At 54.9% G+C, this 15,906-nt stretch overlaps 1 protein-coding gene across 1 annotated transcript; it reads left to right on the plus strand.

Moving 5' to 3' along the window:
* Window positions 1–14,016, plus strand: RAE1 (ribonucleic acid export 1). The gene is made up of 11 exons (XM_040988192.1): window positions 1–120; window positions 2,178–2,274; window positions 2,766–2,870; window positions 4,403–4,495; window positions 6,189–6,275; window positions 7,075–7,161; window positions 7,236–7,307; window positions 8,142–8,249; window positions 10,371–10,553; window positions 10,990–11,184; window positions 13,628–14,016. Exons 2-11 carry the CDS (start codon window positions 2,185–2,187, stop codon window positions 13,712–13,714), a joined length of 1,107 nt encoding a protein of 368 aa, XP_040844126.1. The 5' UTR covers window positions 1–120; window positions 2,178–2,184; the 3' UTR covers window positions 13,715–14,016.
* Window positions 14,017–15,906: the final 1,890 nt, after the last annotated feature.

The raw sequence follows: 15,906 nt of genomic DNA on the forward strand, positions 1-15,906 counted from the left end.
GCGTGGGGAGACCGCGAGCTCCCTGGGCTCTCGTGGGCTCCTCCTCGCCGTCGTCTGCTCTGCACAGCTGCAAGTGGCCCCTGCTGCTGGCGGCCCGCGGCGGCGCGGCGCGACTCTGAGGTAAGCCTTCGCTGCGTCCCGAGTGCCCGCCGCCATGGCGCCCGCGGAGGCCGGGCCGGCTCCGCTGGCCAAGCTGCGCCCGCGGTCCCTCGGGGTCCCCTCGAGGCTCGGCCATCGGGGAAGAACCTGGCTGGGCTCATGGCCGGGCCCGCCGGTGCCCGCGCGCCTTGCAGACGCCTCGCCCGGCGCTCCCCGTGGACGGCGCGCCTGTGTCCGCGCGCGCCTGTGTCCGCGCGCACCGTGCCCGGGCTCGTGTCCACCCGAGCCCCCGGCGCCCCGACTGCCCCTGCCCTCCCCGAGTTGGCGTTCTGCTGGGGCGGGCGTTGACGGGAGTTCCCGGACCCGGGACAGGGGCCATGAAGACGTCGAGGGGATGTGACCGCAGGTGTGGGTGATGTCCCAGCGCCCCGGGGAGGCCGGGAGGCCGACGGCTCTCTCGGAAAACGCCTTGCGAGGCAGCGTTAAGGGTCCCTCACAGTGTAGGTTGACGTGATGAGTTGGGGAACTTTCCGTAAACGTAGGTGCAGGATCAGGCCACTCAGTGCTGCCAAGAATCCTGGGGTGGCCGCTGTGGAGTTGGGGTCCGAAAATGCTCCGAGGGGAAGGAGAGCGGGCGAATCCCTGCAGGTAGAGCTGGTGGGCCGGAGGGCACGGATGGAGAGCCGCACTGTGCCCGTGCCATGGGGGCCTGGCAGTGCCTAGCAGTTGTTAATGTGAGAGGGACAGTGGCCGCACATCCCAGGGCGCATGCACTGTCCCTGCTGGAAGCCAAGGAGGGGCTGGGAAGGGACTGTATGCCACCTCACCTGAGCCTGCGGACTCCACAAGGCCGGCTAGCTTGCCCAGAGTCAGGCTGCCAGGTCTAGACAGGCTGTCGGAGCCTTGAATCCTGGCACTTCACTGGCCTCCCCACTGCTGGCCTGCTCCAGGTTACCCACTGCCTGGCTCCTTTTGGGTTGTGACTAACGCGTACCTCTGCTGGTGGGAGTTTGGGAAGGGCAGTATGGCAGATGCGGAGTGTGAGAAGCTTCAGGAGGTGGTGACACAGCCTCCTGGGAGGAAGCGAAGAGGGGCCTGCCAGGTGGGACACCCCGTTTCCCGCATAATCCCATCTGATGTCAGAACGACACTGACACTGACCAGGCTGTGTGTCACAAAGCAGGTGCCCAGGCATGCTGGCTTGCCTCTGCTGTCGGGCACTGCTGCCGCCTAGATCCGAGGATAGGAATGGGGCCTGCTGCCATCTCAGTGACTGTTGTCTCCAACTACAGGAGCAGAGTTCTTCGCCAGCTGGCAACTGAGGACTTCACTCTGGTTTATCCTGCGCCAGTGCCAAGTGAAGGCTCTTGATTTATTTACTTGTTTATATTTATCTGAAATGTAGACTTTAGAGAGAGAAAAGGAGAGACAGCCGTCCAGTGGTTCACTCTCCCAAATGGCTGTGCCGGTCCGAAGCCTGGAGCTTTGTCTGTGTCTCCCACTGTCTTCTTCATGTGGCTGCAGGGACCCAAGGACTTGGGCAATTGGCCATCTTTTGCTGCCTTCTCAGGCATTAGAAGGGCGCTGGACTGGAAGTGGAGCATCCGGGTCTTGAACTAGCACCCATATGGGATGCCGGCACCGTGGGTGGAGGATTAGCCCGCTTTATCGTGGCACGAGCAGCATTATCCTTGCAGTTTCTGAAGTAGCCTTTGGGGTGGGCGTTTGGTGTGGCCACTAAGGTGCTGGTTGGGTGGCTTGTGTTGCGAGCCAAGGTGCCTGGGTGTGAGCCCAGGCTCCGCTGCCTGAACTGCACTCCCTCCAAGCCAGCAGGTCCCGCTACAGGGGCCTGCGTCCCTGCCGGCCACGGCAGGCGTTAGAGACGACCCCGGGCACGGGAACCCTCTCTGTCCCTTTGTCTTGTGGATGAGTGAATAAGTAATGTACAACATACAGAAACTGAAAATTTCATTAAAAAATAAACTGTATTTTAAAAATCAGTATACTTATTGTCTCTTTGATCTTTCTCTGTCAGTGGCAGTGAGAGGGTCTTTGACTTTCTCCACTTTGCTTTTCAGAGGCAAAATGAGTTTGTTTGGAACGACCTCAAGCTTTGGAAGCAGCGGGACCAGCATGTTTGGCAGCACGACCACAGATAATCACAACCCCATGAAGGTACTGTGAGGCCTGGTGGCACCGGGGCAGGATGGGCAAGGCTGTTCCACCGCAGTGACAACAGGAAGACCAGACTTGGCTGGGCAGTAGAAACCTCAACTTTCCCAAGTTATCAGAGCCCAGGAAAGCTGGGTTTCCCTGCCTGGCCTGTTCCTCCCGGCTGCTAGCTCATCTAGTCCCCCAAGGAACAGGTGCCTCAAAGCATGCGCTTGAGTTGTCCACTTCCAGCTCCAGCCAAGGACTGGTGGATGGGAATTCTGAGGTTGGGGGAGGAGCAGGGCTGGTGAGAACAGGTGTCGGGAACCTGTGGCCATGGGCGTCCCACCTGGGTGCTGTGGGTCGTCCTGTGCAGGTGCACTCCCTGGAGATCCGAGGGCCTAGGGCTTCTGCTTGGTGCCTGAGCCTGGCAGGCCCTCTGTCAGGTGTTCAGAAGCAAGCAGACAGGGTGGTGGCAATGGCTGCAAACCTCTTAACGTGAGCTCTTCCCGCAGGACATTGAAGTGACCTCTTCCCCGGATGACAGCATCGGCTGTCTGTCTTTCAGCCCGCCCACCTTACCAGGGAACTTCCTCATCGCTGGGTCATGGGCAAATGATGTAAGTGCTCCGAGTGCGAGGACTGTCGGGCTCAGCGCTGGGCGGGCTGCCCAGCTGGGCCGGTGGGCTGTCCTGTCCAGGGACAGCGGCGGCAGTTGAGGCTTGCTTGTGGCCTTCTGCGGGAATCTGGAGGGTGAGTGGGAGCAGCCGGGCCTGTGCCGGTTTCCAGGGAAGACGCACAGTGCTACCAGGTCAGTGTGGTGTTGGTGGACAGCACTGGCACCCTGAAAACGCCCTTCCAGTGGATGTGACAGCTTGCACCGATTTGGATGATAGTGCAAGTGTACGCAGGTACTGTACTCACCCACCGTGTGTGATGAGTCGATGTAGAAGCAGAGAGCTCTGGCTGGAGAGTGAGCACAGCATGTGACAGACGCTTCACAGAAGCAGGGGCAAACTTAAATCCTTCAGCACTTGTGTGCCAGACTCTGCTCACAGTAGCAGGAGTTCCCAGGAGCAGCAGGGCAGGCCAGAACACCATGCACTGCCGGGAATGGTTCCTGCAGAGGGCCCCAGGCCGCATTGAACCCCCTGCCCCGTGGGCCACTTCTGGAACTGATGAGGCTTGTGGGCTCGGGCTGCGTCATCTGAGTTGGTCTTCACTGACTGAGGCACTGCCTGCGTCCTGTCAGCTCCTCTGTGTGGCCTGGGATGCCGAGGTCTGGAGGAGGGAGCAGCTGACCCGGCCCCAGTGCGGCCAGGCTCTGGACCTTGCCGGCCGGCTCGGAAAGCGGGCTCCTGGTCACTGCCTGCGTGACCTTGCTGGAAATGTCCGTGCCTGGTGATTGTAATTCATGCTGTGCTTGAGTGACAGAAAGCCTTTATTGGAGCAAGATTATTGTGTGCAGTGGGACGGGATGGCGGGAGCCAGGGACAGAGCTGGGCAGTCTGGATTGAGGGATTTCCTTTCTGTGGGCTGCTGCGGGACACACTTGAGGGGATTTGCGGCTAAAAGCCAGGAGAAGAGTGGCCGTGAGCAGCTGCTGCCGGTGACGACTGCACGGCTCGAGGGCGAGCCCACGCTGCCCTCTCCCTCTTCTGAGAGCCGCGTGTGCACGGAAGGCTGGCACCTCTGCAGCTGTGGCCTAGACCTGTTTGGCTCGGGGTGGGGGCTTTTTCCTGTTCTTGCCATTTTTCAAATTACAGTATTCAGAGTGGAAGGGTAAGCCTCCCCCCCCCTCCCGCTGGCCTGGGTTCTGTTGAGCCTAGGCGTGTGTGAGTGGGCTGTGCCCTGGGAACGGGCACCCCGGGGGCGCGGACAGAGTCCTCGGCAGTTGCATGGTTTGGGAGGACAGCTGCTCACATAGATTCGTGCTCGTGGATTTCAGAGTTTGTAAACTCAGATTTTGATTTTTGATTTTCTGCTCCAGTGTTTTGAAGTCCCTTGCACATTTCAGGTGCTCCGTTCTTGAAGTGAGATCATTAGGCTGACACCAGGAGCCTGTGTGTTGTCGGGGCGCTCCGTTACGAGTTGGCAAGTGTGCGGATTGCTTCATGAACTGCTTAGTTTTCCCTCCTTTGTCTTGTTACAGGTGCGCTGCTGGGAAGTTCAAGACAGTGGACAGACAATTCCCAAAGCCCAGCAGATGCACACCGGGCCTGTGCTCGATGTCTGCTGGAGTGATGTAGGTTCTGGTCATTTCTCTTTTTTTTTTTTTTTAATTTGTTTATTTTTATTGGAAAGTCAGATATACATAGAGGAGGAGAGAAAGAGAGGAAGATCTTTCGTCCAGTCGTAAAAGGAACTGGGACTTGAGCCAAAGGTGTCTTCACTGCTGGGCCAGACACCTGCCTTGGTTGGTTCTTGAGCCTAGGCTTAGTTAGATGCTCCCCAAGAGAGGTCTGCGTCTAGAATCGGGGCGCCGGGACTAAGTCTGGCAGTGCTCCAAGAGGTGGCAGATGAGGGCTCTGTGCTTGGGTCTGTGCTGTCCATGTGGAGGACCCAGAGGCAGTTCAACAATGAACTTATGGTGTACTTAGAAGTAAATATGGAAAGGCTTTTGAAAAAGGATCTAATTCCTTGCTCAAGGTAATATGTCAGTAAAACCTTAGACTTTTTAAATGTAAAAAACAGCTGTCCTAAAATTATGAATGTGCTATCCTTAAAAAAAAAAAAAAAAAAAAAAAAAGGTTTGTGCTAGATGTTTGCAGCATCCTGGCTTTGTGGAGTTTTCTTGTCCTCCACAGATTCTGAGTATTAGCCCCTGAGTATTAGCAGTATATGCTGCCACCTCACAGCAGAGTACAACTGGCAGCCCTGCTTGGCATGCAGAGGCCCCAGCCTCCCTGTCACCTGCCTTGGTGGCTCAGCCTCAGACCCATCAGTTTGGGTCCTGTTGATTCCGCAGGATTTGCATATCGTAAACACTGAACTTGCTTTCAGTGTGTAACTTTGTGACCTGGAAGTATGTGCATCATCCCCAGAGTGTCTCCTGCCCCCTGTAGTCCAAGCCTTCCTATTCCGTCCCTGGCCCTTGGGTTGTATTAACCACCACGAAGGAAGAATCGTAGAGCATGGCCACTTTTGAGTCTGGGTTCCTGGTCTCGGCAGGCACGCACTGGGGACCACGGCGGGGGCTTCCTGGGTCCTCACTACAGGGTGCATCACCACTGATTTGGGTTGCTGCCTGCAAGGATTTGTGGCCTTATCCTTGTGACTCCTTCCTAGGCGAAGAGCAGGTTCCATCCTTTCCAGGTGGGGACCTGGAGCCCACCCTGGTGGGCGGTGTTGAGGGGGCTCTGAGCATGGAGGGGCTCCTCAGCCACGCTCGCTTGTTGTGCTCTAGCGGCGGCAGCAGCATCTGCTCTCCCCGTGTGCGTGAACATTTTCAGAAGCACACGCTGCCTGCGAGCTGCTGGCTCCTGTGTAGTTCACGGAGAAGCAGTGAAGTTAGGGCAGTTTCATTGCATAGTGTGAAGACGAGCTGTGATATCTGTGCCTACGTAGAGAAGGATGGATGTGGGGAACGTTACAGTTAGCGGGTGTGAAGGACATGCTTGTGTCTGCCATCGCTCTCCTGTAGTTCACCTCTGCGAGGAGAGCAGGCAGTCAGGGAGGAAGACTTGGTTTCGACTGCATCACTTTAAGCGCTGCTTCATTTCTTTTTACCTATTTATGTTTAATTTCCTTAAAAACAAATCAGGAAATGTAGAGCAGAAAATGCATTTTATGTGTGACACTTGCAAAACACTAGTCCTTGAATCCATGGAAACGTACATACGGTCAGATGAAATGTGCCTAAGTTCAGCCTAGCATCCAGGTGCACCTGTGGCTAGAGGTTCAAGTTTTCTCAGAATGCTACGTTTTCTTTATTTCAGGATGGGAGCAAAGTGTTTACTGCATCTTGTGATAAAACTGCCAAGATGTGGGACCTTAACAGCAATCAGGCGATCCAGATCGCACAGGTAACGCGCTCTGCGGGGTGCTGACAGCCTGGTGGCCCGGCTCTCGAGCCCTGTTAGTGAGCAAGACCAAACTGGTTAAGCCTAAGTGTATCAGAGATCTCGGTACGATCTCATTTGTGCCAGCACGTCACAGGTTGTTTTATCCTGCCTGAGTGTCTTTGAGAAATTAGTTGCATTCAGGTTTATAAAAAATGAGTGTGCGTGTGGTCCTTGAGTTCACACGTGTTTGACACCCAGCACCGTGTGCAGCCCCCTCTTGGCTGTGTTTTGGGTCGGTTGCTGTGGAGCAGCTGCCTGCTGCGCCTGCCTTGTGCTGGGGCTGGAAGTCACAGCAATGAGGAAGGGGCTGATGCCGCGCCCCGTGAGCCTTCGTGGTCGGTCTGGGGACAACAGGCATGTTTCTGTGTGAAGAACACAGAAACAGACAGAAGGTGGGCATGGAAGAGCCTAGTACTAGAGTTTCTGTCCTGCTGGCTCCCCAGAATCATTCAGGAAAAAAGCCTGGTGTTGCTGACGGGCTTCAGAAGGGCATTAGGCACTCAGACCGCAGTGCTGTGGACGCAAGAGCCTGGTTGCGTAGTTGGTTCGCAGCTTGAGCGAGTGGTGCTGTCTGCTCATGTCTCCTGGGGAGGGACTTGGCTCTCGTGCCGCTTGCCCACAAGCAAAGCCCCAAAGGTCTGTTGACCCAAAGAAAGTGTTGAACACCCTTTGGGTTCCATTTGCTGTGGCCACAGTAGCTAATTGGCTCCTTCCTTCTCTTGGACATGGCTCATTTACTCTGTTTGTGTCTTCCTAAAAGCACGATGCTCCTGTTAAAACCATACACTGGATCAAAGCCCCCAACTACAGCTGTGTGATGACCGGGAGCTGGGATAAGACTCTGAAGGTAAGGCCGTGTCCCCGTCTGGGCTGCAGCTCTGAGTGGAAGCACTCACTCACTGGCTCCTCTTCTGCTTTCAGTTCTGGGACACCAGGTCGTCAAACCCCATGATGGTTTTGCAACTCCCTGAGAGGTGTTACTGTGCTGATGTGGTAAGGAATTCCAAGCTTATATATCCTTTGAAAAATACGAAGTCATCATTTTTCATTTAGAGCAAGCTGCAGACTCGTAGGTGGTCTGAAAGTCCCTCACTTTGTTGGCTGATACAGGATGTAGCTCAGATTGCTGCGGTCCTCCTGCTCAGGGGAGCAGGGTGTTGTGCTGCCCTGAGCCTGTGTGAGTGGGCAGCCTGGCACGGCTGCCCCTCCTGCCACGGTGCCTGTGATACAGTTCCTGGGCTTTAGGACTTTGTCCATGTTATCTACGGTTGTCCCAGTTTCCACTCTCAAGGTTTTAAAGACTAGCCCAAGATGCAAATGGTGTTGATTTCTGTAACTTAGTAAGACATGGGGACACATTGGAAGTGGCCTCATGAACCAACAAGGTAGGCACAGGCCAAGAAACCCCGGCCTCCGGCCACGTGAGGGACCCTGCCATCCACTGTGGGTGTTCTCAGACGTGTGATGCGGGCTGGTGTTCACAGAATGTTTCAACTAAAGGTTATGAATTCTACACAAATAGGCATAGACTTTATGCTGAGAAAAACTAGGATAAATTATAGTGTTAACAACTATCGTTTGAGGATGTGGTATAGGTGATTTTCACTTCTCCATTCTTTAGTATATGTCCTAAGTATTCTCATATTTTATAACTCATTTTTAGAAACAAGCCAGGCCCCTGTTGAACGGCAGGATCTGTTGTCTCAGGTACATTAGCAGGGAGCCAGTCACCTGGACTTGAACCAGGCACTCTGATCTGGAATGCGGATGCTGCGGGTGTCGGTTTAACCCACTGGCCCTCAGCACCTCTGCTTTCCTCGTCCCTAGATATACCCGATGGCCGTGGTGGCGACAGCGGAGAGGGGCCTGATTGTCTATCAGTTGGAGAACCAGCCGTCCGAGTTCAGGAGGATAGAATCCCCGCTGAAACATCAGGTGAGCCACGTTAAATGCCCAGGCCTGTGCACCTGACGCCTGCTCACCCGGGCACACTGTCCCGATCTGGGTGATCGGACTTCGTGGTGGCGCTATGTGGCTTGCAGTGCAGTGCTCAGCACCTTCCCAGTGTCCAGCAGGCTATGTTGGAGTCCTCCTCCGGGCCTCTGGGGCCCACATTTCCTTCACAGTCAGGCATGTCGGTGACCTCTTGGCCCCTGGCTTGTTGCCCACCCATCTGACTGCGACTTGTGTCTCCTCACTGGGTCTTAGCTGACAGGCTTCCTTGGGCATCTACCTAACACTGTGCCGTCCTCTGTCCAGGTGTGAGCTCATCTCCCACCCCACCCCTCAGCATTGCTCAGGGATCCCAGGGACCAGACGGTAACACCCCATCTGACTGCTCCCCTGTGTGCCTTGCACGAAACCCAGGACTGCACATTGCAGCATCTTGGTCACACGTTGCCCTCCTCGGGGCTCTGGCCACTGCCCACTGCTCTGTGGTGATACAGATGTGTGTTAAGTACACACTGAGTGTGCTCATTTACTCTGCCTGGTTCTGCCTGCTCATGTGTGAGCTCCAGGCAGAAGCTGTTGGTATTTGTTGCTGCCTTGTTCTCAGTATGTAGCTGGCTCTGAGCCTGGTTGTTGGGTAGGTGGCGGCGGAGGGGAGTGGACAGCTGATCTTGCCTGGCCCTCCCGCACACCCCCCCGGCCTGATTGACAGAGGCTCTTCTCAGATCATTAAATGGGAGTTTGCACCTGCTTGTCCAAGCTGGAGTCCTGAACGTCAGCCTTGACTCATCTATTTTCTCAGTCCCCTGGAATCTTCATGGAAAATGTATTCCAAGTCTCCATTTAGATCCCGACTTTGACATTGATCTTGGTAATGATCTTGATTACGATGCCAGAAACACAGATAGCAAAAGTAGAAATAGAGAAGTGAGACTAGCAGGTCTCTTCATAGCAAATGAAACAACAAAAAGTCTATAGAATGGGGAAAAAAAATGTTTGTGATCTCTGTCTGACAAGGGTATCCATTTCCAAAATATATGAAGAATCCCTAGAACTCCACAGCAAGAAAACAGACCTGATTGAAACATGGCTGAAGAGGGCCTGGCTCAATGGTTTGTGGCTAAATCCTCACCTTGCATGCTCCGGGATCCCATATGGGTACCAGTTCATGTCCCAGCTGCTCCACTTCCCATGCATCTCTCTGCTTGTGGCCTGGGAAAGCAGAGAGATGGTCCAAAGCCTTGGGACCCTGCACCCATGTGGGATACCTGATAGCTCCTGGCTTTGGATTGGCTTAGCTGTGGCCATTACGGCCACTTGGAGAGTGAATCAGCAGACAGAAGATCTTTCTCTGTCTCTCCTTCTCCCTGTACATCTGCCTTTCCAATACAAATAAATAAATCTTTAAATAAAGAAATGTTGTGGCTGAAGACTTGAATGAATACTTGTCCCAGGAGGATGTCCACTTGGCCAGCAGGTGCATGAAAGGAGCCAGCTCATTGATGGGAGAGAGATGAGATACAGGCTGCCGTGAGAGGGCTCGTGGCTCATGGCTCGTGGCTGGCCTCTGGGAAGGCTGCTGCTAAAGAGTGAAGAGCTAGCGCACCAGGCAGGCGGCAGGGAAGGCAGGATGGTGAGCCAGTAGGAAGATAGTTGGGGGCTTCTCGGAACAACTCTGCAGTGTAGTTTTACTTCCTTGGAAAGGCAAGAGAGGAATCTTCTGCCATCCAAGTGAGGAGTGTACTGCTGGTTTTGACCGTGTGTGGCCCCTGCACAGTGAGGAGTGCTGCTGCACCACGCCCTCTGCTTCCTTTCACCCCAGCAGGCACAGTGCAGTGGGCAATCTGAAGGGTGCCCACCTGCCCCGTGACTTGTGCTGTTGAAAGGGACCAGCCCCCTGCCTCCCCAGCTGAGGGGACAGTCCCGTGCTGGAACACACGGGGGCTCCGAGGGAGACTGTGGCCTCGGTGCACTTACCCAGTCGTGTGGCTAAGAGCACAGATCTTAGAGGAGCCACTGAGATGCCTCTCGCCCACAACTGTGATGTGTGTTAGCTATGAGACCTTGCATTTACACTGTCGTGACCTCTTTGTTTTTTAACTGTAGCATCGGTGTGTGGCTATTTTTAAAGACAAACAGAACAAGCCAACTGGATTTGCTCTCGGAAGCATTGAGGGGAGAGTCGCCATTCACTACATCAATCCTCCAAATCCTGCCAAGGATAACTTCACCTTTAAATGCCATCGATCCAATGGGACCAACACTTCTGCCCCTCAAGACATCTATGCGGTACGCTCTTAGAAGCTTCCCTTTGACCTTGGAAACATCTGGAAACTACAAGTAGAGGGTTCTCTGAGTAACTGAGGCATGAAACGCCAACTCCCTGCAGAGCTTGCATGCTCACTAGGGGTAGGTCGTGCTGTGTGGCAGTGTGTGCTCTGGGAACGCGCTGGCCATCCTCGCTGGCATCCCTGTGCGAGCCTCAGGTCTTCCCAGCTGTCAGTGCTGCTGGGACAGCTTCACATGCATGCTTGAGCCAAGACTCAAACAGTAGTGTCTGTGTCCATGCGTTAGCTTCTGGCCTGGACTCCATGGCAAGAGAGGATTTAGTCCTGGGTCAGCAGAGTGGTGGAGGCAGCACGGCTGAGAAAGTGTGTGCGCGTTCCTTCCTGACTCAGACACCTGCTCCTCGCACCACCGCTCACTATGATCCTCAACCCTGCAGGTCAACGGCATCGCCTTCCACCCGGTGCACGGCACCCTGGCCACCGTGGGGTCTGATGGCCGCTTCAGCTTCTGGGACAAAGATGCCAGAACAAAACTCAAAACTTCAGAGCAGTTAGATCAGCCGATAGCAGCCTGCTGCTTCAACCACAACGGGAACATATTTGCGTATGCCTCCAGCTACGACTGGTCCAAGGTGAGGAACCCCAGGCCTGCTTGATGTGCCATGAGACCGCAGAGCCAGACAGCCTTGTATTTTCGGGCAGGTCATTATCACCTCTCTGTGACCGGCCTCCCTCAGGGGTCAGGGGGCCGAGTGCCACCCTCAGTCAGAAACAGCACCCTGGGATGCTTGGTCTGCTGCTCTAGGCTGGAGGCCGGTGCCAGGGAGGTGACTGGCAGGGCTGCTGGGAGCATGGTGGTTCTTACTCCAGCAGGCAAAGGCAGCACCACTCAGTGCTGGCTGTATTTCTGATGCCTCTGAAGGATGCACGGTGCGTGGGCCCATGAGCCTGCTCCTGGGTCTTGACGTGAAGGACTCCCTGCCTCAAGGCCCTGGACAAGATGAGCCTCCCTGGAGTGGGTGGCTCTGGCCTCGGGCCTGCTGTCCTTGTGTTTTGACAGGGAGGCTGCTAAGCGCCCAGACTCAGTCTTGCTCATCTCCATCCATGCTCACCTCTGGCCCTCCTCACCCGTGCTCTGTCCCTGCCCACTAGTGCTGGCCGACTTCTCTCTTAAGCTCTTCATTGTTCCACATGCTGTGCTCCCTCTTAGCCCCTAGGAGCTGTACTGAGTCTGTTTGGCTGTGTTCTGCAGCCCAGTCCAGAAGCTTCCTGTCTGTGTCAGGCGCTGTGGTCCCCTTGTGCTCCTTGACGAACCCTTCTTCCCACTGTTCTCTCTGTCCCTGCCCTTCCTGTCCCCTGAGCTGCTCCTCTCACCCCAGCCACTCACCCCACGCTTCACCAGCCCTGCACTTCTGTGCCTGGGGAACCAGTGGCTGCGTGTGTTCTAGCTTGGCTCCTGGCTTCTCTCGCTGTCTCAGCATGTTCCTGGTGAGCATGGCTTCAGGGGAGAGAGAGAGAGAGAGAGATCTGTCCCCTGTCTTCTTACCTCCTGGCTTTAGTCAGCCCGGCCGCTTCCTGGGAGAGTGGGCAGCCGCTAGGCTCTGGTCTCCCACCTGGTTCACTCTGTCCAAGCCCATGCCCATCCTGGCCTCCAAAGACTCGCTCTCCTCAGGGCCTTGCTCAGACAAGCCACACTACCTTGTTCATCTGAAACATTGAAGCAGTTTGATTGAAATGCATCTGAGGTTGGCATCTGGTGCCGCAGGTTAAGCCACTGCCTGCCAGTTTGGCCTCCTGATTGAGCATCCACTTGAATGCCAGCCACTCCACCTCTGATCTGGCTACCGGCACGTGGGAGAGCAGCAGAAGATGACCTAAGTGCTTTTAAAGATTTATTTATTTTTATTGGAAAGCCAGATTTACAGAGAAAGATCTTCCATCCGCTGATTTACTCGCCAAGATGCCTCAACAGCCGGAGCTGAACTGATCCAAAGGACCTTCTTGGTCTCTCACACGGGTGCAGGGTCCCAAGGCTTTGGGCCGTCCTCCACTGTTTTCCCAGGTCCCGGGCAGGGAGCTAGATGGGAAGTGGAGCATCTGGGATTAGAACCGGTGTCCATATGGGATCCCGACACTTGCAAATCGGAGGGATAGCCAACCAAGTCATTGTACCATGCCCTGTTCTCCTTTCAAGTAGATGAAAAAAAGGAGAATACACACTTGATGAGTTTCGGGATCTAATCAGCCCGTGAATTGGCCAGTTGGGAGACCCCTGGCCTCTTACCAGAGATGGCCACTTGGCCCCTCCCTCTCACTGTTCCTGTCAGTTGGTTTATAGGCATGCCACGCCCTTTCTTGTCTCCCACAGTATCTGCTGCCCGGCTTTATGGTTGGCAGACCAACCGCTGCCACCTGCCAGCAAGTGTGTCACTCACCCAGGCCTTTCTGGGTGTGCCACATCTGTGGTGTGGATGGGTCACCACTCATTCATTCATTCCCCTGGAAAGAAAGAAAATATACTCGGGCACCAGTTCAGGCTACACAGGACCAAGAGGCCCCTTCCCCCAGTGCACAAGGACCCGTCAGCACGCCCCGGGTAGCATGACCATACTCGCTCTCTGCATTACAAGCATGGACTAGTCCAGATGATTTGTATCTGCTTACAGTGGGGGTTCTGTGAATTACTGTCTCAGAGGTCACGGTCACGCGTGTGCAGCATGAGCATGCCCGTTCAGAAAGCTCTGCCTCGAACACGATGGTAGAAACTCATGTCACTTTTGAACCAAACTTGTTGGACGAAACTGAAAGGGTGACAGCCATGCAGGTGATGGAGCAGGCCCAGGCTGGGCCCGTCTGCTCTTCCCCCCCCTGCCCCCGCCCTGTGGGACAGCGTGATGGGAGGGGAGTTCTGCCAGGTTGCACACCCACGCATGTGTGTGTGTATTAGTGCCACTTGCATGTGGCCTGAGCCGCTCAGGGTCCTGTGACATTGCTCAGTCGATTCCGATCACAGACCCCAGAGCCATTGACATTGAGAGCTCAGCACAGAATAACATCATTGGCTTTTCCTTCTAGGGACATGAATTTTATAATCCTCAAAAGAAAAACTACATTTTCCTGCGGAATGCAGCTGAAGAACTGAAGCCCAGGAATAAGAAGTAGCGGCCGGAGGCATCAGGCCGTCCTCTGCCCCAACGGTGATGGGGCGTCAGCACGGACACGGGTCTCACTCCCTGGAGAAAATGATGTCATTGTTGAGCAGCCGTGAGCACGGCCCCTGCAGCACTCGCCTGCTCCCCTCCACTGCCTGCCGGGGTTTCCCTGCCACACCGAGGAGACTGCCGTTCTGTACAAGTTAGCACCAGGGACACTGCAGTGCGTCCTCCAGCCCCATGGGTGTTCGAGAGTGTGGGAAGCAGCCTGAGCCCTGTACTGTACTTTGTAATAAACTGTTTTGCAGATTGCCTCCCTGCTGCCTTTTGTCTTCACCCATGTCCGGTCCATCTGTGACACGGTCATCTTGCTCAGTCAGCACCAGTGCCGGTGTGGGGTTGGAGACATCGTGGGAAGCACGGGAGCCCTGCAGCTCCGGACGGCACTCCTGCCGAGCCATCGAGCAGTGTGCTTGCGTCTTTGCCACACGGCGGCCGGAATGTGGCGTCCTGGGTACCTGGGCTTCAGTGCTCACTGCACCCACCTCTGCTGGGCAGTTTCTAGTGACTCTCGGTGGGTCTGTCCTGTGCTGAGGGGCGGGCCTTTGTGAGCCTGCTTTGCAAGGCCCAACCAATGGGTGACTTGTGTGTGGCCTTCCAGATAGCACCTGGGTCCCCTGCCTGGAAACTGCTCTGAACTTGTGCCCCCAAGAGTGGTCTTTCTGGCTGTTCTTTGTATTCCCTGTCCTCTTTAAATCCTGGTTGGTAAGTATCCAAAGTGACGTGCAGCATGGTGTTTGAGTTGGCTGTGTTTCTGCCCTGTGATGCCGATGCTTGCGCCGTCCTGTGTGGGCTGGTCTGTCGGCTTCACTCACTGAGCGTCCAGTACGGTGGTCTGTGGGGTGCGTTGCCTGCTCATAAAAAGCAATGACAATAAAGCTCTCCGAACAGACTGCCTGTGCTCAGCGTTTCAGATTCCTTGGTAGTCTGGTGACAAACGAGCTCCAACCCATGATGCCTTGGTCCTGTGTTTTACCCTAAAGTTTATCATCTGGAGATAACATTTTTTTCCCCTTTTCCATTTCTCGACCAGTCTTGTGGTTTTACAGTCTGTATGGGAAGATCTAGCACATAGAACTGCCCTGAAGAAAGAGTTGGGTGAGGTGAAGGAGATGTACTAACTTGGCCGGTCTCACTGCTCAGTGACCAACTAGAGAGAATGACAAGTAAAGCACAGCTCTCTAGAATTGTTTTTTCAAGATTTATTTTTACTGGAAAGTAGATGTGCAGAGAGAATAGATAGATCTTCCATCTGCTGGCTCACTCCCCAGATGTCCACAGAGCCAGAGGTGAGCTGATCAGGAGCCAGGAGTTTCTGGCCGGGTCTCCCACGTGGTGTAGACTCCCAAGGCTTTGGGCTGTCCTTGACTGCTTTCCCAGGCCACAAGCAGGGAGCTGGGTGGAAAACGGAGCAGCTGGGACACCAACCAGTGGCCATATGGGACCCTGGGGAGTGGCAGGGAAGGATTTAGCCATGGAGCCATCGTCCTGGGCCCCTCTAGAATGTTCTTTCCCAGTCTGGGGCTTGAGGTGGGCTGCATGAAGTGGAAGGACACCATGTTTTCAGATGCCGCCGAGGCTGGTCTGTGCAGACTTGATGCCGAAGCGTGGGTGTGTTAGCCTCCGCTCACTGGCTCCCTCGGCTCATGTGGAGTCTTCAAAGAACTCTTACCTCAGCCTCACTGTCCCCGCGGCACCTGTGCTGCTGCGTGCCGTCGGCACCTAGTAGGGGTCCATGGTAGGCCCCCTTTCAGTTCAAAGAAAACTGATACAATTTTTAAAAAATCTTTTTGAAAAGCAAAGAGGGAGAGAAATCTGTCAGTTTACTCCCCAGATGGCCACAGTGGCCAGGGCAGTGTGGGCAAGGGGGACCCTGGGTGGCTGGGTGCTGATGGACAGACAAGTTCAGCCCCCAGCTTTCTGCAGGGTGCTGTCCTGCACACCGCTGTGGGGAGGATACAGCAAGCAGGGCCTCCCAGATGCCAGCTTCCTGCTCTCAGGACTGGGAGAGGAGTCTGCCCACTCTGTGGCTCCCTGTTAGAGCAACGCAGAGAAGCTAAAGGCCATGTTCAAAGCACGTCAGATTTGTTGCCATCACGTCTTACAAAATGTGGAAAATGGGTGTCTTACCTAAAGCAGAAA

This window comes from Ochotona curzoniae, unplaced genomic scaffold (assembly GCF_017591425.1).
Source record: "Ochotona curzoniae isolate NIBS_2020 unplaced genomic scaffold, NIBS_Ocur_1.0 contig_48, whole genome shotgun sequence".
In the NCBI taxonomy this organism is placed as follows: Eukaryota; Metazoa; Chordata; class Mammalia; order Lagomorpha; family Ochotonidae; genus Ochotona; species Ochotona curzoniae.

Excerpts from the sequence above, each read along its gene's own strand:
- RAE1 (XM_040988192.1), top strand. The coding sequence starts at position 2,185 with ATGAGTTTGTTTGGAACGACCTCAAGCTTTGGAAGCAGCGGGACCAGC. Across the intron at positions 6,276-7,074 it reads AGGCGATCCAGATCGCACAG|CACGATGCTCCTGTTAAAAC; the intron begins GTAACGCGCTCT and ends TCTTCCTAAAAG. Across the intron at positions 10,554-10,989 it reads CCCCTCAAGACATCTATGCG|GTCAACGGCATCGCCTTCCA; the intron begins GTACGCTCTTAG and ends TCAACCCTGCAG.